Source organism: Leptinotarsa decemlineata, unplaced genomic scaffold (assembly GCF_025532065.1).
Source record: "Leptinotarsa decemlineata unplaced genomic scaffold, Ldec_3_MD MMD2_tig00003335_RagTag_RagTag, whole genome shotgun sequence".
NCBI lineage: Eukaryota > Metazoa > Arthropoda > Insecta > Coleoptera > Chrysomelidae > Leptinotarsa > Leptinotarsa decemlineata.
Window position 1 is genome coordinate 1,655,035 of NW_027412587.1, and position 22,274 is coordinate 1,677,308.

At 34.8% G+C, this 22,274-nt stretch overlaps 1 protein-coding gene across 6 annotated transcripts in view; it reads right to left on the reverse strand.

Annotated features, from left to right (window-relative positions):
- Positions 1–724: 724 nt before the first annotated feature.
- LOC111507432 (uncharacterized) overlaps positions 725–22,274 on the reverse strand; it is a 544,290-nt gene continuing 522,740 nt past the window's right edge. For 4 of the 6 annotated variants that reach the window (XM_074177938.1, XM_074177937.1, XM_074177939.1 and 1 more), the window contains 8 exons: positions 15,833–15,889; positions 12,321–12,390; positions 10,720–11,068; positions 9,333–9,618; positions 7,232–7,415; positions 4,624–4,775; positions 3,931–4,288; positions 725–3,712 (listed from right to left, as the gene is read on the reverse strand). In XM_074177938.1, coding sequence (XP_074034039.1) covers positions 2,991–3,712; positions 3,931–4,288; positions 4,624–4,775; positions 7,232–7,415; positions 9,333–9,618; positions 10,720–11,068; positions 12,321–12,390; positions 15,833–15,889 — 2,178 coding nt within the window. In that variant the 3' untranslated portion in view covers positions 725–2,990. The remainder of the gene's footprint in view (positions 3,713–3,930; positions 4,289–4,623; positions 4,776–7,231; positions 7,416–9,332; positions 9,619–10,719; positions 11,069–12,320; positions 12,391–15,832; positions 15,890–22,274) is intronic. The other 2 variants (XM_074177942.1, XM_074177940.1) reach the window with 2 other exon arrangements.

The following is a 22,274-nucleotide window of genomic DNA, read 5'->3' on the forward strand; positions in this document are numbered from 1 at the left end:
GTGACACTTGTGAATCATTGTATTCGTGGAACTGAATCAGATATCATAACGAATGTTTGGAATACAAACTAAGTAGAGAAAATTGTTTTTTGTATAGTTCAGTGTTCATATAAAAGTATTTGTTTCGAAAGAATTTTTCTTTTGCGTAATTCAATGTTTATATGAGAGTAGCTATTTCAGGATGGCTTTTTCTTCCAGTTTGTGTCTGAAAGTTACTTCTTTGCATGATCTACACACCTTTGAAGTTGATTGCCTCCTTCCTTTATTTGGAAGATTCCCACATTTTTTTGACGGAAAGCCAAAAAATTTCTTTTCCAAAAATTATTTGAGAAATATAAATAGTCTATTTTTCGAATTAATTCAAGAACTTTTTCTTGGAATAGGAATTATTGATGGAGTTTTATAGTTTTCAATATCATATATATCAACTTTCTTGAAGCTGGGAAGGACTCTGGCATTCATAAACTCTTCTAGAAACTTGACCGTTCTTGATTCATATATTGAATAAACAGATGCGTGGTTCTGAGAGTATTTAGCAGTTTCTTTCATCAATTTATTATTCAGTAAATATATATTTCATAATTATTGATTTAATTAATAGATTTGTGCAAAAACATCTGTGTGTGTTTTGTGAAATTATGTTCATGGCATAAGAATACATACATTCTGAATTGATGAATATTTTGTTAGTGCCTTAGAAGATTGGGAAAAGAAAAGTCACATCATTTCTTATTGGTTTTATTTAATAAATTTACCTAATTATTGACTGACATATAACACTTTCTAATTACAAATAGTAACATGTACAACAGATGATATGCGTATGAAGAAATACACATAACTCAGTCAATAGTAAAAATAAAGAAAAAACTTGCAACTACCTTTAGAAGCTTCTTATTTACAAAAGAAAATGGACTAGTTGCATTTTACTGATATAGATTATATACAGAATATACATATTTTCTTCATTTTTATGTACATATAAGTTCTAATATGAGACAAACAAAATTAGAAATCTCATTTGCTATCACGTTTATTAACATTTAAGTATTTGATTTTAAGTTGATAAAAAATTGCTTTCCTATAAACAGTCCATGATGTAGATATATCTCAGCTTAGTAGTCAAGTGAGAAGTAGTATGATATAGAAGTAAGGTATTCATCCACAGGACAGATTAACAGTATTATGATATTGAAAAATTCTATTCTAACCGAATATTTAGTTAAACAGTGATGACAGAGTAGCACAGCAATGTGACTTATTTTTTTTATGCGAATCATCATACTTTGTTAATCTTTCTTGCCTGAACATATAAAAAATTCTTAAACCACATGAATGCATGTTTCATTGGCAGTGCGCTGAGAATTGGCACAAAATAACATTGAAAATGCCAATGTTTTTACTCCCATTCTGAAAAAAAATTCTCAGTTTCTTAGATTTTCGGCATGGGAAATTGATTTTTCAAACAAATAGTTGTTAACAAATCAAGTATAATCCATTATTATTTACATTTTTAGATTGAACTGAAATGAATTGTTATATCGATTGAAAATGGTATAGAAATTAAAAAAAACAGCGTCAATTCAGCACTTGTGTATTTTGCAACTGATAATCAATTTCCTTATTTTTCTTAGACCAGACAAATTAATAATACTTTTTCTAATGAACCACTCATTATTGGAAATTGCCAGAGATAGTCTGTTTTTAATTAATATACAGTGGCATTGAGTGTTTACATTCTCCCATAGCCCCAGTTTTTCTTAAAGATTTCTCTGAATTCGTTATAATGTACATTGAATCAATAAACATTACTACTATTGATATTTTTTCAAATTAGGAGCTCAGCAAGCTCTTTAGTTTATTGGTACTGAGTCTTAATAACATTTTCAAAAACGTTTACCACAAAATGAACACTTTCCAAATAGTCTAGTACTTTTAGGGATCCTTTTAGTTCAAATATATTTTCTGAAATATCTAGAATTAATCTCTAAGTACAGATTTTTGAATATGAAAAGTAGAATACCTGTACATAACTTGGAATATCTAGTTAACCTAGAAATATTTGGTTGTCATTATCGGTAGTCAGACAGATGCTCTACCTTTACAAAGGACATAATCTTGATTATGAATATGCTGAGAGGAAGCAAGCTGAAACTTATAAATTTTTAGCTTTTTTCCACTGATTATTGTTTATTTCTTTAGACAGAATAATCTCGAGAGTTTTGGGGACTTGACTTATTAGAAGTGTGACAAAAATATGATGCTAAAAGTTAGAAAACACTGAATTCAATCTCTACTATCATTTTTTTTCTTGAAAAAATACCACCATCTCCAGCGAAGAGTTATGAAGACTAGTAGAAAAAAAAATAAAAAGCAAAAAGAATTACATTCACAATATATACCTGGGTTCCATAATTTAAGTGGAGAAAAAGTTAAGCAATAGCATATATTCTTAGGAGATGATACCGGAATTAGAAATATGAGATGCAGAAAGAATCAATGAACAAAATCAATGGAAGAAAAGTAATAGGAATGTAATTTGAAAAAATTGTTGAATGTTTGAAATATAATCAGCCAACAGAAAACACACGGTTAGAAAACGAAAAGATATTCTGTTAGCATGTTTCAGTGTGTGCTATTAAAATAAAATAAAATCGAATTTAATATTTTTTCTTGAAAAAAAAATTGAAATTGTACAGACAAATCACATACCTACATGTATCCTACAGGGGGAGTGTGGAGAAAAATATTCAAGGCCTTGAGAATCTCTATATGAAAATGTGAGCCAATGTTTTTTGCCTCAGTCAAATCTATCATCATCTAAGCCGTTCTAATGGTTCACACAGTATAATGTTCTTAGGGTTGAAGAGAAAACAATGTAAAATGAAATCGAATTACTTTAGGCTGGCAGAATCGACTGTCAGATTTTCTTGAGTTGAATTTTGGTCTGATTTACTCCTCCAGCAACAGCAGAATACTCATAAAAAAGGTTATGTAGGCGGATTTTTTTTCTTAAAGTTACCATGGGCGGGGTTATCTATCAAATGTTGAGTCAGGACGGGACGTATTTCTTTAGTATTCGCAGAAGACAAGGAACTACTGCTAACTCCAGAATCACTGGATTTCTCACTTAGACAACTTCTTCCGAGCACATTCACATTTCCTGTTTCCAAACCTAAATCGCTGGCTCCACCTACAACATATTTTTCCGATGTCAGCTTTTGGTCCCCTTCACATGTTTCTTCAAAATTCTTTCGGCCACTGGCCCGATTTAGATTATTTTTACGACATGGGTCTACTAAAGTAGTTTGTCCGTGGACACTTACATAGGAATCTTTCGGTTTTTTCTGTAACAGCTGAAGCTCAATGCTAGCAGAGTTGGAGATATTTGGTTGGTAAGACAGTTCTTCTTTCAGGTTGATAGAGTTTACCTGCGCTTGTTTGACCCTAGCGAGGATTTCATTATTACATTGTTCTACTACAGAATCTAGATTATTTTTGGTGTCACTAAAGCCAGCACTATCGCTTGTATCTGATTCACCTTGCGGAGAGGTGTGTTGGTTTTGACGATTGCTCTTTACTGATGCGTCATAGCATCCAGAATCTCTGGGAAACTGTCTCCTGCCGAAAGGAGAACCACCTGTGTCTCTCGTTAAGCCTCGATGTTCATCACACTCACTACTTGAGCCTGCGATTTCTCCTTCACTACCTGCTAAAAGAACATATTTGAGAAAGAGTCATATAAAAAGCCACTGTTGACCACTGGATAACGGGAAATAAACAGATATACCATTGTTCCCTTATCCTTATTGTTTATCGAGCTGAAAATTAGGAAACTTGTAGATAATATCCTTTTTGTGTTTCAAAGAATTGGAAACTATGAAAATCTGTCCATTTCATGAGAACACACTGTGTCATGAAACTACTTACAGTCTAATTCGTGAAGAAGTTGTACGGCAGTGAGAAGTTTCGATCGATGCTCTGTATTGACTATTCCTAGATAATCCAAATCAGATGGCTCTATCTCTTTGAAGAGCTCTAAATCTTCGTAACCGTTTAAGATAAATACAGAAATGTACTCATGCAAACTCATTTTTTGCAACAAGTCTTCCACAGATGCCGGCTTTCCTTTTATATTTCGATGCCATTTGATTTCTCTTTTTGGTTTAACGGATCTCTCCGACAGAAGTTCAACGTTGATAAATTTGAAGGTTCCCTTTTTGCCTCTGCATATTCCTCTCCATTGTCCACTAGCATTCATTGAAACTATATCTATTATATCACCAGCCTAGAAAGAAAACAATGGATGAATTTTGGGAAAATAATGTAAGCAAGTAAGCATATTTTATTTTTTTTTAAATAGTCTTGTACAGAGTGGGTCAAATTGGAGACTTTCAAAGGAAAACTCCTGTTTTCAAACTAGATATATGAAAACTGTATCTGATGGTCAAATTTTATGATAAAAATAAAAAATTATGAAAAATTAAGACTCAATGAAAAAAAAACTGCCATTGAAAGTCACATTTCACCAGTATTAATTTGTCGCAATATGTTAAACACGACTTCTTAATGAAAACTCAAATCAGATTTATACAAAATTTTAATGAAAATATTTTTGCTAACCTTGAATTTTAATGCTTCCATATCATACGGACTCGGAGTTTGATCTACTAAAGCTCTGGCCCTTCCCACAATTTGATCTGTCGGACTTGGATCTGGTTCCTCAGTGGAAATGGAGCTATGGTTACTGCCAGCCCTAACTAATGCTTGAGTGCCTGTAAAATAAATTATTTCAATTAAGTTAAAAATTATTAAAAAATAAATATCGAGCTAAAAACATATAACATTGAATAACGTACGGGTGCGAGTTCAATGTTCTTTTAAAAGCAAGGATTCAACAACAAGCCAATTTTTTTTAAAGAAAACTTCAAAGTCACTCTTTTATTTGGTCCTTACAACAATAAACTTTGGTGGATATTGAAATATAACTTTACAGAATGATACACAAATTAGATAATGAAAATGTAAAAAAGTTATTTTGGAATGTCCACCTGTAGTTCATCACTATATCACACAGTGGACAGAGAAGAAAGTTTTGTGTATCAAATGCATATTAGAGGCCTTCATATTTTCAATAGTTTAAATTCCTTGATAAATGAATGATTTATTTATATTGTGTCTGTTCAAATAATAAGGTGAATTTTCATTTTTATCAAAAAATATTTATTCATAAATTTCTATTTTGTTCCCTCCAAAGTAGTCCCCTTCAGATATAATACATTTGTGCCAGCGTTTTTTCCAATTCTCAAAGCAGTTATGATATGCACTTTTTGGTATGTCCTTGAGCTCCCTAAGCGATTCGGTTTTTATCCTTTCAGTCATGGCAAGACGCCGTGCTTTTATGGATCTCTTCAATCTTGGGAAAAGGAGAAGTCGCAGGGGGCCAAATTTGGTGGATACGGTGGCTGAGGCATGATTACGATGTTGTTTGTGACCAAAAAAATACGAACAAGCAATGACGAGTGAGCAGGTGCATTTACATTGATGCAAAAGTCATAAATTGTTTTTCCACAATACAGGAAGTTTTTCTCAAATTGCTTCTCGCAAGCGGTTCATAACTTCAAGATAATACTCTCTCTCTCTCTCTCTCTCTCTTTCCCTCTCTCTAATATTGGCTTTTGCTGCCATTCAGGCGCAGTAAGCCACGTCTACTCGTGGGACTACAGAAGTCTTGCTGTTGCAGTACTGCACTCCATTTTTGATACTTCTTAATATATTTTCAAGGAACGTCTTCCAACGGCAAACATATACAATACAGAAGAAAAGAGAAATTATACTTTTTATGTTTTTTACCACTTTTATTTGTAACTAACGTTACTGCAGTTTCGTCCTATACGGACATTTTCAAACTTATAAAATAAACTAAAAATGGTTCATTACATTAGCCATTATATACCACCCCTGTAGGTACTAATAGAGGTACTTGGCTTGATTGAATACCTGAATTTACAGTTTACAATGCGGATGTGCCAATTTAAAAACCGGCGAATAAACTAAATCGATTTGATCATTTAACAGGTTGCCCCCGCAATGTTTATGCTTGTGAATTTCCAAGGATTCTAAATAATTGAGTTTGTAACCCTTCCTTGCATAGCGCAAAATTTCCGTATCGTTTAGATTCGGAAACTTGTGGTTGCATGCCAAGCGATTTGATCTTCACAAAGTTTAATTAACTTGAAGTACCACAAGGCCAAGAAACTAGTCGTAGCTTCCTTTAATTTTCTGATTGATTCGGCCGTTAGGTACTTGATGAAGATACATAGTAATTTCAAAAACTTTGTGGAGATCAAATCATTAGATGTAGTTTTTGAAAAAACATTATAAAACGCCGGACATTCACAACACGAACTGAATTGCGTCTCCAACAATGGCGTCCACGTATCTTCTTTGTGGACGGTCGTTATCAGCACGTCCGTACACCACCATATCGGAAACGGAACTGAAGATAATACTTCTTATTGACCATGTGGCAAGAACTCCTGATGGACTGCGTCACGGTAATCGGCGAAAACAGTGAACAAAACATTGACATTTGATCAAACTTGACGTTATTTTTTTTGGTCTTGGCTCTCCATTGGGACGATTGGACTTTGGTTTCGATGTCATAACCATATACCCATGATTCGTGATCGCAGTTGACGTGATTCAACGATGGTTATGCGACGATTTTTTTTGCGAAAATACAGTAATTTTGGAACGAATTTCGCTGCCACACGCTTGCATGGCATCAATTAACCGATCTGCCGACATCCTCAGCAACTTCTTTAGGTAATAGTGATTCAATGATTGTCCATAACAACATTTTCGACCTTCTCTGTGAAGAGCTTGTACCACTTTTAAACATTGTTATGACTCAGAGTACAATCACCGTATGCCAGTGTCAACATTTTCAGTGTTTTGAGCACTTAACTCCATTTGTCACACAAAATTTGATGCATATTATTTGATCCATTTTTTCGATAGCAGAAAATCGCCAAACACGCAAACCCTTCTAACTTTTATGCCTCTCACCAATATAAAAAATAAAAAAAATCGCTAATCGAGCGTATATAGCTCACAAAATTTGAACATTCGCCTTATTTTTTCAACAGTCCACGTAGATTTAAAACTCCATATAGTATGAGTACCTCAAACAATACTTTGGAATATGATGAATAATAACAAAACTTACTCGAACCAGATCCGCTTGGTAAACTTTCAACAGAACTTGCTGAGCATTGGAAGGATTGATCCGCCATTCTTTGGAGTTCGGCAGTATCATTTTTCAGCCTTGAAATTTTTCTTTGGACATCTTCTCTCAGTCCACGTACCTTACCAACTAACCCAGAAACACCGGCTGAACGACCATCGCTCGACTGAAATAAGTTAGATTTTGATCTAGGCATGACAAGACTACTCTTGCGAAGACATCATCTATTAGGGTCTTACTACCCCATAAGAACAGATGAGTTCAAAAGTTATATTCATGATCCCGCCTTATACCACTGATGAGATCTATGAACTATCGAAACATTTTTATCTGATATTTGATTATGAATTGAATGCTTTTGGGGGCTATGCTATAGTAACATAAAGTTTGATTTTGCTTCAATTAATTTCCTACTCAAGTTATAGAAATGACGTTGGTTTGATTCAATGATTAACTGACTAGACGGTTCTTCAATTCGAACAAAAAATGTGATTTTGCAAATCATATAAAATTTATGGTAAAGAGATGGATGCATTTATTGTCTCAAAAAACAAAGCTACACTTATAGTAAAGATTTGTATCATAACACAAAAACCCATCAAAATCATCCTAAATGCTAGGGCGGAAAACTTAAAACTCAAAACAGATATTAAAAAATACACGTGCTACAGCAAGAGGAACAAGTATGAATTGAAGGGGTTATATTTTTTAGGAGTGATTAATTTTTGGGAAAGAAAGTTTTTGGCTTTCTACTACTCCATCTTGATACAAAAAGAAGGATGAGGGAATCTTCCAAAGAAAGGAAGGAAGTAACTCTGTACATGGATGTGTAGATCATGCAAAGAAGTAACTTTCAGACACAAACTGAAAGAAAGTCCTCTTGAAACAGCTACTTTCATATAATCATTGAATTATACGAAAGAAAAAATTCTTTCGAAACAAATACTTCTATATGAAAACTGAATTATACAGAAGATACTTTTCTCTACTCAGTTTGTATTTCAAACATTCGTTGTGGAATAAAATTCAGATATCATTCACATGAGTTCTACTTTAAATGAATGGTAACAAATTGCACTTACATAGAACACTGCCATCGTCACTGGTATACACCGATGTTTCGTCTTAAGACACTTGTCCTAAGGCTCTTCAGTACCAAATTTCTATAATGTTATCCAATTTGGTACTGAAGAGCCTTAGGGCAAGTGTCTTAAGGCAAAACATCGGTGTATACCAGTGAGGATAACAACATGACAGTGAGGATAACAGTGAGGATTGGATAACATTATAGAAATTTGGTACTGAAGAGCCTTAGGGCAAGTGTCTTAAGGCGAAACATCGGTATATACCAGTGAGGATGGCAGTGTTCTATGTAAATGCAATTTGTTACCATTCATTTAAAGTAGAACTCATGTGAATTATATCTGAATTTTATTCCACAACGAATGTTTGAAATACAAACTGAGTAGAGAAAAGTATCTTCTGTATAATTCAGTGTTCATATAGAAGTATTTGTTTTGAAAGAATTTTTTTCTTTGGTATAATTCAATGTTTATATGAAAGTAGCTGTTTCAAGAGGACTTTCTTTCAGTTTGTGTCTGAAAGTTACTTCTTTGCATGATCTACACATCCATGTACAGAGTTACTTCCTTCCTTTCTTTGGAAGATTCCCTCATCCTTCTTTTTGTATCAAGATGGAGTAGTAGAAAGCCAAAAACTTTCTTTCCCAAAGGAACAAGTACATTCACACATATAATCAAATATGGTTATTATAGGTAACAGTGTTGCTGGTTGATTGAAATTGCAATAGAAACTAGCTTTGTACATTATAAGACAATGTTCAAAAACCGTCTTCGTTATTAAATGTATCTATGTGAAATGCTCATTTTAGTAGTCAAACCTCTTTGTTAATGCAAACTGATTTCGTGGAATGAAACCGTTTTTAGTACATCTAATATATACTATAGAAACCTTGTTCAGATCTTGTCTTTGTTTTCCCACTGAATCTTATTGCAGGGAAAAATCACCAAGGGAACACCATTTTTCAATGAACTCGAAGTTGAAAAATGCATTTTGTGCTTACCACATGTACGGTTGCTATCTGTTGACTGCAATTACTGTAATCTTCTTGGTCTTCATAATCCGAACTTTGACTTGGAGACATTCCATCTTCGCTTCTGGAGTATCCACTGATCTTTCGGAAATGTCTTATTTTACCCTCCAATTGAGTATAATATTGTGGAGAAATTATTTGACCTAATTCGTGATGTTCTGATCGACTAGTGTCCACTGATAGAGTCGATAATCTTGAGCTAATGCTTTGTACGTCTGATCCGGCGTAATCACCACTTTCTCTATCTCTTGATGACCTAAAATTAAAATGCCGAATGTAGAAATATTGTGTAGCTTTGCAATGAACATTTTACTCAAATATAAATTCAAACATGAACTGTCTATAATGTAGTGCTTTACTTTCTTTTATTTACTTGGGGATAGTTTTTTGAAGAATTGCGATGACAATGTATTTATTACATTAATGAGTAATTAAAAATTTCAGAAAATGAAATGTTTTTTGACTATTCTTGGGACGATTTTCAACTATGCAGCACTAATACTGACTTGGTTAAGGTTAAATAATATAATGTAATGAATCTGAAGCCGGCCCTGACCGTTATCTCAGACACCAAACATATGACTCACCGCGAAAGGAATGCGATCGACGAATCGCCACGAAAAGAATAGATGAGTACCGAAACCGCTAGAGGTATCTAGAACGTTAAAATACATTCTTCTCTAATACTTTTTTTTTAGTTATTCAAAGTATTAACCGAAAAGAGTTATCATTACAGTAAACCAATATATAATTAACCCGTGTAGCCTTTCACAATTATTTGTGATAATCAAAGAGTACTTTACAAAAATATGATGTATACCATTCATTTATCATGAATATTCTTTATTTGCTGTCATTTGGAATAAATTGTGAAAAATTTAACGAAACCTCATTTGCTTACTGAGCTATTACAATTTGGTTTGGCGCCCAACGTGGGGCCAAATTAGAAAATGATTAATCCATGTGGATACCTTAAAAATCAGAATTTTTCATTGATTTGAAAAATGTATAGTAAGATACCTTAAGTACCTTTGTTATGATTAAATAATATATTTTTTCCCTCTCACTAATTTGATGAGTGCTAGCTTATTAGATTTTTTGGCAGGTTTTATTGCAACTCAACACCCTGGATCAAAGTAATTTTACTTCTTACAACCAAGATAATTGAAAAAAAATTGTAAAAGTGTTCCTCAATAATATGTCACCCTTGTATTTCATAACCCTTCTTAATATGTTTTCTTGTAATAATAATAATAAATTTATATATTCCAAGAAACGTTACATGTTTATAGTAGAACATTACATGTTTATAGTAGGGACAATGAAGCATACATTGAAATTTTCTAAATATACAAACCTAAGTGGAATGATGGCTGGAGGAAATCCAGCTTGAGATGGCAATATGAGTCCTCTCCTAGGTGTTCCCCTGGGAGTTATTCCTCCTCCAGCGGGCGATTCTCTGGGCAGTGATATGTCCCCCGCGCTTCTCAACGATATCACCCCTTCCCCTCTTTGTTCTTGGCGTAAATTGAGCGTGAAACAAACCCGGCCGTTTTGGATAGTAGCGGTAGGTCCATCGGAAGCACATCCCATCAAGAAATCTTCCGGGTCGCTTTCGTACGGTGGTTCATCATACCAATGAGCAGGACGGTCATGTGGGGCTGGAGCTAACATTCTGGCGTCTTCGTCATACATGTAGGTATCATCTGAAAGCAAAATTGGTAAAAATTATGTGTTCTTTTGTCCATTCACCAACAATATCCATTCACCAACAATATCATCTGAAGGTAGCGCTTCACGCCGCATCAGAGAGCGGAGATGAAAGGCAGAGACCGTAGGACGAAGTCTTCGGAGATGTATTGTAAGCCAAGATCGACATTTCGACAAAAATATCTTGAGGCATCTGTGAAACACAAAACTTACATAGAATTGGCGCGCGCGGACCCTCCTGGGCCCTGGTATCACAGGCGTCCGGCCGTGTCACCTTCCCCACGAGTGTAATACGATCGATTTGCATACTAGAATAGCCCCAAAATGTAGATACAGCTTGTCAAATAAAGGAAGAGACTTGAGTATTCTCACAACCTTCACGTTCCCTGACAGGATACGCATTTGGACGTAAGAGAGTGGAAACTAGCGTTCATCAAGAAGTGCAGCACTGTACTGTCACGATATAATTATTGCAACTGGACGCTCTCACCAGTGTTGCCAGGACTTGGCAACTTGGTGTTGTTAAAAGTCAAGGCGAAAAAATGCCAGAAACCCAGAAATTACCACTAGGGTTGCAAAATTGAGCCGATTTTATACAAGGTGAAGGAAATTCCATGAAGTAATTCGAGGAAAATTGATTTTGCAATAATGAATATATTGGCAGTTGTGAACAAGAGTAATTCTAGGGTAATCAGTTATCTGGATTGCGAAAAAATTAATTTATTTTATTATTTTCTTCATTGATGAATATTTCCTTTGGCTTTTTTCCGCAGTGTTCGTCAATAAGTTTGTTATAACAATAATTGGGCACTGGAATATTTATGTGACTTTCACTTGCAATAGAAACGTGAGTTTCCTTAAATTTTCTCAAGGAATGCACCTCAAAGTGAGTTCGAAGTAAACGTTATCTAGACATAGAAAAAAGTTCAGAATACTATTGTATAGAGAAACACGTGCTGCGGTTTTGTAAACTATAGAATGAAAATCCTATAAAAAATCAGCAACACCTACATGTTAATATTTTGAAAATTCTTGCCGGAAAATTATTAGGTACTTCACAAACGGGTATTGGATTACATCCGATGCATTCACAGAGAAAATCTTTGAAGATAAACTATCAAAAAAATGCAATGGAAAATATGTGAATATCTATTAAATTTATAAGTCCACAGAATAAATTTTGAAAAATCTTATACTTATTGGAGTCGAAACATGTCGAAGCACGAAATTTCAATAATTAGTACCTACCTCCAGATAATGGTCCTCTGATTCCTTCTTTTCCTAGTTGTAGTAAACCCTGTTTGATGTCTCTGAGTATCTGAAAGAAAAATAATGAAATTATTACTATTGCAATAATCCTAATTATCATTTTATAAACAAAATGGGAAATGAATGATTTTAAAATTGGAGAAGATTATCAATTCAAATAAAAAATGCTTTCCTATAGTAAAACGGTTCTTAAAACACAATTACAACTCCATAAGAAACAATGGTGCATTTCGTATTGTGGAACATTCTTACGACACTTGTTTCATCATAAAATAGCTTCTTTAAGCGAGCCAAAAAAATACTTTGATTTTTTTGAAGTGAGTGTCGGTCGGTAGCAAAGCGGTTCGGCGTGGGTGCTTTGTTCACTCACTCAAATTGACTGCCGTGTTGGTCGGTGGTTCAAGCCCTAGTCTGAACGATCGATCTTCACTTGCTATCGTCCAACCCGTGTTAGGAATCACACGTTAAAAGGTAAGACCTCGTTAATCCTTAGCTCGCACAAGTTTCGACTTCTGAGGGTTGTCGTTCGTAGGGGTGCGACAGCTGGTTGACGGAAAAACAGAACAGAAAGAGATGATAGGATACTTTGAATTAGGTTAGTTTAGTGCCCCATCCCTGTATATTCAGTTAGTTGTCAACCTTGACAAGACATATGTGAGAGTAATTTGTGGCTCATCGGTGTCCAACCACTGTTCTGAACGTCTCCTGTTGTCGTAGAGAATCCGCTTTTCATTACACGTGACGATACGATCACAAAAAAGGATCTTTTTGGTTGCGCAAAAGCAAAGAAAAACAGACTTCGAAACATGACAATTTCTGTCGATCGTTCAAATCGTGGAGCACCCACTTTTCGAGATTTTCGACTTTTTCAAAAACCGTATGGGACCTGTCGCCCAGTTCTTCCGCCAGCCCACGCACCATTTGTGATGGGTCAGTCTCCACCAGGGTTCTCAACTCCTCTTCCTGGGTTATTGTAGGTCGACCATTCCAGGGCTCATCTTCGAGGCTAAAATCTCCGGAAAGGAGTTTTAGTCAGGTCAAACTATACCAAAAAATAAGAGTAAAGCTATCTAAATTCCCAGCAAGCTGAAAATCAGTAAGATTGTTTTAAATATAATTAAAAATGAAATTTGAAAGTTCTTCAGCTTTCCCCTGTATGGAAATTTTTTCATTCAAGGTCAAAGGTCAAAAAATGAGTTTTTCGCGATTTTCAGCAAAACGGTAAGTTTTATCATAAAACCACTTCAGACAAAAATTGTAGATCATAAAATCATCTACAAAATATGTATTGGTACTTTTTTCCTACGAGCCACCGTTTTTGAGATATAACGATTCAAAAAGTTGTAAAAGTTGTAATAGTCATAATATACACACGCCACCTATGAGATAGTGTACTTAGCGCGTTTTTTTAACGTGGTTTCCCCAGTAGACCTATTCCATGGGTCACTTGTGATGCTGTTTAATTTGAAACTATTTCAAAATAATGGATATTAGCAGAGATTAAAAGGATGAAAGCAATTAGAGTTAAAAAAAGTTGTGAAATCCAATCGTCCGAGACATAACTTTCGAATTCTTCTTCTTGTTCTTCTTCTTGATCTTCTTATTCTTGTTCTTCTTCTTGATCTTCTTATTCTTGTTCTTCTTCTTGATCTTCTTATTCTTGTTCGTCTTGTTCTTGTTCTTCTTCATCTTCATCCTGAGTACATGTAAACTGCGTTAATAGCGATGTATCGCATGTCGCCTCGTTGGAATCAAACGAATCCTCCACTGTTGGTGATTCAAAAAGTTGTAAAAGTATTAATCGTCGTAATATGCATGAGTACGCCACATATATACATCTTTGTAGTTGTAATATATGTCAAAATATTTTTCTATGGGTCATTGTAACTTACACTTATATAAAATGAAATATACATAAGTTATAACTATAAGAATATCAGGTAAAATGAAACCCAGTCCGTTAATTTATACGCCATTGTAACCTTGAAACAACACATATCCCCTGTTCAATTGTGTGCGTGGCTGCTCATCAACATCTTTTTCGGGTATTCAAGTTTAAGTGTGGCTTGGTTATCAGCTAGACCCTTCAGACTGGGGTTGGAAGTTGGTCAAAAATTCATTAGAAACAGTCCAAACTTTACTTCCACCTGCGCCGGAAAAACTGCGGAACACAATTTTTGCAACTGCAAAAAGGGGTGCAGTGCTGAATGTGGTTGCAAAAAAGACGGACTGTTGTCAAGGCCGGTCGTGTTCTAATATTGAATCACCAACAGTGGAGGATCCGTTTGATTCCAACGAGGCGACATGCGATACATCGCTATTAACGCAGTTTACATGTACTCAGGATGAAGATGAAGAAGAACAAGAACAAGAACAAGAAGATCAAGAAGAAGAACAAGAAGAAGAATTCGAAAGTTACGACTCGGACGATTGGATTTCACTACTTTTTTTTTAACTTAAATTGCTTTCATCTTTTTAATCTCTGCTAATATCCACTATTTTGAAATAGTTTCAAATTAAACAGGATCACAACTGACCCGTGGAATAGGCCTACTGGGGAAACCACGTTAAAAAAACGCGCAAAGTACACTACCTCATAGGTGGCGTGTGTATATTATGACTATTACAACTTTTACAACTTTTTGAATCGTTATATCTCAAAAACGGTGGTTCGTAGAAAAAAAGTATTGATACATTTTTTGCACATAATTTTATGATCTACAATTTTTGTCTTAAGTATTTTTATGATTAAACTTACCGTTTTGCTGAAAATCACGAAAAACTAATTTTTTTGACCTTTGACCTTGAATATTTTTTTTTCCATACAGGGGAAAGATGGGGAACCTAAAAATTTTATTTTTAATAATATTTTGAACAATCTTACTGATTTTCAGCTTGGTGGGAATTTAGGTAGCTTCGAATGTCTGAATTGGCCGGACTATTGGCCGAACAGTGCCAAATGCCTGGTTATTTTTTTTTGCCTGTTTCGGTGGCACTTTAGTTCCATTTGAATTCATAGATAAAAATAGGCTGAAAATCACTTAACGACATTATATAGTAATAAGCTGATATGGAGATATGGAGCTACAAAAACACATGACATTAAAACGAACAAAACTTCAAAACTATTTTATAGTGAAACATGCCGTTCAATTTCATCACATACGGGTATTTTGAAATGTTTTTGACATATTATTTCTTTGAAGTGAACAGGGTTTTCGAGATTCTAAGGAAAGTTCAATATTTTTTGTAGTAGAATAATCTGTGTGTGACTACATATCTAGATCGATATCCAAATATTTATCCCCAACTTTCAATCTTCCGCAACATAAAACCCAAAACAAATAACAATCCCCATTGAATCTAACAGGGTTTTACAATGGCAACACGGGCCTTATACAAATAGATCGGGGATCATCATTTGTTTGGGAAAAAGCCGTGAAATAATTGCCATCCGTCGTCGTTATTGCTCCAATAAATTACCCACTTACCTCTTCGTGCTCCTTCGTGAATTTTTCCCGTTTTCTCAACGCTTCTTGCAGTTTCAACTGGAAAAAGGAACAAAAAAGTTAGGCGACTTTGTCAGAAAGGCATTCGGCGGAAACTTTTTATTGTCGTTGCTCGGGAACTGCAACTGGACTAAGTGAGAAACGGTCTAATTGTGAATTGGGATAAATCAATTTGGCAAGGTGGATTTTTTCATTTCATTTTCTTTCGGATGCAAAACCGCAGCTTCTGCGATAATGGAAAAGGAACTAGGTTAATAGGAGAAATCGTGGAAAATCCATACCGAATATTACTCCGGCTGAATGGGAAATTACGTGACGCTTGGGGGGCTATGAAAGTTTGATACAGTTATTTTTGTAATCATGTATTACGTATTCAAGTAACACTTCATTATGAGATTTTCACTGAACAGTTTACGAAACCGAAACACGTGATTCACTATACAATATCTTTCTTAGGCGTGTTCATAATGACTAAATTCTACCTAATTAGTTTCTTCTTTTTATAATCATATCGCATATACCTAATCAATGAGTAATAATTTTACCGGAGTTTAGGAGGTTTAAACATTATGAAAGAAATTTCACAAACTCATTAAATGGGAGTTTCCCAAGGATCTAATTTGGGGCCGCTGTTATTCTTACTTTTTTTAGCTGACATATGCGCTTCGATACAATCAACAAAGCTGATTTTTGGTGATGATTTGAAGCTTTTCAGAGAAATACGTGGTTTCGTTTGTATGTTTCATATTTTTACATGTATTCTATACACATATATCAAAAATAATAAGTAGTGTAACGAATCTGAAGCCGCCCCTGACCAGGGAATTGATACGCCACCAGACTCATCGAACAAACACATGACCTCACCTCGAAAGAATGCAGTTTGGAACCGCCAGTAAAATTCTAGACAAATACCGAACCGCCTACAGAATTCTCGAAGGGACCTTTACCGATATAAGCCCGTCTTCCCGACCCAAGAGGGCAGTTTAGAAAGTGAATCGAGCGGCTAAACAAGAAATTCGAAAAGTAGAAATAAATTAAGCGTTAGTTGCTAAGTGTTGTAATAAATAAATTAGTTTGTGATTATTGAAATATTGTGGCAAATAAATTTGTTTAAGACAGTTGAATTAATTTGCCATAGTAGGTTCGGTGAATCATTCTGTGTGATTTTCAATTGATGACTAGGCGTTCTGAATGATTCAGCGTGATTTTGTATGTAGGCGTGTCTAGACACGCCTGAAGGAGCTATTCTAAAGCGAAACACGTGTTGCGTTTTTGTTAAACTGATATAAATAAACAGGGATTGTATTTAATTTCAAATGATTTGAGTTGAACCATATTTTAGCATCTGTTGTTGTCCTCTCGATGTCGGAGTTCACATATACCATTACTAATTAGAGCTGTGTCATCAGCAAACATAATAGTCTTTTGAGGAAGAAGATAATGAAACAGATCATTATCATAAATAATAAAAAGAAGTGGACCCAAGACTTTGCCTTATGAGGCTCCATGTCTTAGGGGTTTCGTGAAACAAATTGTCTTCTATTGTAGAGGGCTTATTCTGCAGTTACCATAATTAGTCCATTTTGTTAACAATACAACTGAATAATCGTTAGACACATTAGAGCAAATTATAGGTTATTATACACACACATAAAAATTTAAATAAGAAATACCTATCATGAAACTGACTAATTCAAAATATTAATATTATAAAAACACCCTTTTGCAAGATATCCTTCGACTATCCGTTTAAATACTGAAATTGATGTACTAAAAAATGAAAAATAAATATAGTTTAAAAAAACTAAAAAACACGATTTAAAAGAACATCGAACTAAATAAAACGTTAAAAATATTTTTTTTTTTAAATAAGCTCAAAACATTAACGAAACAATACGATTAATTCGTTTCTAAACAACAAAAGCCTTATTGTTGTTTGTTGCATCTTCCCATAAAACCACATTATGAAAAAGAACATAATTTAAAATAGTAGTTATATTCTGAGAGGTCTTCTTCGCTCAGTTTTTTCATATGTTGTATCAAGGCATAGAAACTGCTGTTGAATTTTTTACTTATGTAATCGACTTGAAATCGCAAATTCAATGTGTGGTCGATGATAACTCCTAAAAACTTCTAGGCTTTTGAAGGGTATATTTAAACCGTAACGTGAAGACGATTGAATGGGAAAGAAGGTAACAATCGTTGGAACAGTGTAGTGGTCGAAGAAAATTCATAGGGACTTTCGCCCTCTCGAGTTATACAGGAAAACTGACAATGCTGTTTTAATTTTTTTACGAATAGACTTATTTTTTCAGAAACTATAAAACAATTTGAAAAATATGTTTGATCAAACGTTTCGTTTTCGTGTCAACACGGCCACCATCAACTTTTCTTTTTAAATACGGACCTGTCTTTTTTATTACAAATAGGTATTCATAGAGCGATAAAACCACAATTCAGTGGTATGTCACTGTATTTAAAATAACAATGTTTAACTACGGTCCTGTCGTTAGTTATTTTGTAAATAGTTTTGATTTCTTCAAAACGTATTCAACTATTGACGTACCTCAGACATTACTCATAAAAATTTCAGTACTCTTTGATTCAAGGATGATTTTTCCTGAATCACTTTTTATACGGAATATTTTTATAATTCTCAATCCAAATATTAGATTTTGGTAATTTGCTGCAATTAAATAACATCTCACTTCATTTACCATTTTTAAACGCGTAGGCTTTGCTTGGTTTCTATGATAGAAAAAATGAATGATTTGTTGATATCTGTTAAGTGAGTTACAAATGAACCTTTTGAAGTACGAAAAATCACTCACTAGCAGTGCTAGTAGGTCGGTAGGGACAAACACTGCCTTATACTCATATAAACATATGGTAAATAAAGTACAATTAAAAAAGAATGTTTTTAACACAAGAAGATGTTCCTGGAGCAAAACTGAAATTTGCAAATGTCGTAACATTAAAACGTTGGCTTGCATACCGTAATTTAAAAGTAACTGGAAAAAAAGTTAATTAATAGACAGGTTAGTAGTATACAGACTCTAGTAAAAGAGTAGCGGTAGATTCTGTAATACTGTAATAAAATAAATTTAAAATAATTATGAATTTCAGAATTATTTCCGAGTGAAATATGAATCAAATATAGATGGTAATGAAATAAATTCAATTAAATATAATGAATATAATTTAATAAACGATTGAGGTTATATCTCATTCTAATCAATGGTAATTAACTATGAAAATTTTTTTATTCATTTCATGTTTAGAGCATACATATGAATATTCATTTATTTTTTGCACTGTTAAATCTACTCTTCTCGAAGCATCTATCCATTTCTTACATCTAACCTCATTAATATAAGGTTTTATAAATGGTATAAAAAACACGTTTTCTTCCGGATATCGATTATCCGACGTACAATTTGCAAAACAGCAATGGTTTGTTGGCATTATACTAGCACAAAATAATGTTTTATATCAGATTTATATTTTTGAATAATAAATTAATATTACATAAATAACACTGTTATACATGTGAATAGTTTATGTTTGTCCCTACTAATAGTGCTGCCTCTCGTGACACGTTCGCTGTACTATTCTCAGGAAAAAGGCTCATTGAAGACAAAATGAATGAAATTCTCTTTTGGCAAAAAATATGTACAGTGACCTATACCCGAATCTTCGTATTCCGAACATTTAAATCTTTAGACGTTTAGAAAGAAATTTGAAAAACTGTGGTGCATTTGACAGAAATAAAACCAGAAAATTTGTTCTGACTGGAAGTGTGAGGAACCAAACAAATGTTTTGGGTAAGCAAATTTTACCTGATAATGAACAACAAAGGTAAAAATTGTTTTTTTCAATTCGAAAAGCGTTTAAATTAAACGCGTGAGGAAGCTATTGTATAGGGGAATACGTGTTGCAGTTCCGTTAACTGTCCAGTATTAATAAAGTGTTATTTATTGAATACGTTATGGATTTTCAACAAGTTTCGGCCAACTCCACCACATACTCAATAAAAATCGCTAGGAGTGAACTCTTTCTCTATAATGAAAGTATTGAGTAGAACCGGTTTCTATTATTAAAGTAATTACCGTTATCTAGATTTCTTTTCGTGGGACGGTAGCCTGGTGAGTTGACGTGGGTGGTCAGCTCCACTAAGTCAATCCGACCGCTGTGCGAACCGGTGGTTCGAACCACAAGGCCGGACGATCGATTTTCACTTCCTATCGTCCAACCCGTGTTAGGAATCAATCACACTTTAAATGGTAAGACCTCGTTAGTCTTCAGCTCGCACAAGTTTCGACTTTTGAGAGTTGTCATTCGTAGGGGGCGACAACTGGTTAATGGAAACACAGATTTGAACTTGTTTTGTCTTGGGGTTATTATTACAAACGCGTTGATAGTCAATCTTTAAGGCTCGAAATATTCACCCCGTTCCACTTCAAATTCCTATTGATGTATGATACCGTCTCAATAGTGATTGTAAACCACCGCGAACCCAAAGGTCAGCCAGTCAATGTAGAGTAACCATTCTATCTATGTTTAGATCCCACGGATTAAAAAGAACTCTTGACATATTTGGAAAGGTCAATAAAATCAATTGTTATAGAATTTCGTGTGTGAGACAAATATTACGTTGCGGAGTACTCAGAGTCCCACAAGATATCCTCGTGGAATACTATTCCAAGAGTAAACGATATCCTGGTGGCATACTCTTCCAAGAGTAAACACGTTGTAATATCCTGATCCGGAATGGACTCCATAACAATAAATCATTGTAACGTATCGGCAGCGCCAAAACAATCCGGTCGTTTTCAGAATCACCTCATCAGCGTTGATCACTGGTCGACCATATTTAAGGTCCGGTCGTCTTTCAGATGGTCACTTAAAATTCCCCAGACGGCCGTATTCTATCACGGTCGGCTGTAAAGTTTATCAGGTTTGTGGTCTGGAAGCACGCGATGTTTGGTTATCCAGTTTGCTTTTTCCCAAGTGTAAACCTAGAAAGAACGGCCATGGCCCCTAAATCAAAATGTCACTGCGATTCGGGGTGGAAAACTATGGCCGCGGGAGAGGTGATGGGAATTTCGCGTTTTATTGCTTTCTTTACGACTTGGAAGGAACAACTTTGAGACTGGTCGGGTGTGAATCAGGCTTGCAGGACGAGGTGGTGAGAGGAGCTTCGAAAAATAGGAATGAACTGATGAGGGCAACCACGAACATTCTTGTCGCGACAGGACGCTGAGGGGCGTGAGGTCAGTTCTCGTAGTTCTTTTGTTGATCACATGTGGATAAAATGAATTCATTCGGATTATGTGGCGAAGAGTTGTGAAATATTTTTTGTTTAGCTTGGACGTACAGCTAGTCGCTTAGCTGATACCAGTTAACATTGAAATGAAAATAGACAGATTGAATTGATATATAATTAGCAGAGTTGAACTTCTGATGATGATGATGAAAGGATTAATTTTGTTATACTAATCTGGGAGAGCGTATTAAAGATAGACAGGGATATTCGCATCTCGTCCAAGGGCCCATCAGGATATCTGAAATATACACTGGAGGTAGGCCGCGGTAAATAATGATAACATTAACATGGAATGAACAAAGGCATGAAACTGGGAGAGCGTAATTAGTAAAAGACATTTATATTCTCGTGCAGGGGCCCATTAGAACATCCGAAATATACACTGTAGGTTGGTCGCGATAAAAAATTCAAAAGTTAAAACTATCGAAGAGAGAGACATATGTATAAGAAAATAATTTTTTCGGAATGAATTTCCAAACAATAATCTTTCCCGACTACCAACACAGTAGGTTCTGGTAAACGTCTGTCAGAAAACCACTATTTCCCCGGCTAATACCACGCTGAATATTCAATTATATCCCTCAGACATTTATGTAAGATACCTCACAGAGGCTAATCTCGCAGATGTTTTCCGTTCATCCAGCAGCAGGACCATGCTGAAATTATTCAAGTAGATCACCTGCGGTTTCGAGGTATTACTTCTCGTCAGTACAGGAAAGATTCAACAAGGCAGTTGTGTATCTGGTAGGATTTGTGAAACAGAATTCTTTTCAGGAGTATTCCCAATTTTCACGCTCCTGTGCTTCAAGCAGAACAGTAAAATCTTCTAGACATATTCCCATACTAATGCTATTACGTGCAAGGGTGTCTACATATTCATTATGTTTGAGTCTTACATGAGCCTTTATCCACAAGAACTAAATTTGCGTATTACCGGCACTCAGTTGTAGTTTGGAAAACGAGATTGTTCTATAGGGCTTTCAATACAAAGAGACAGTCAGAAACGATGGCGGCTAAATTATACTCGGCATTGGCAAACGAATTGCTTCTAATATGACTTCTAATATACCTAAGTTTGTGAAATACTTTTATATT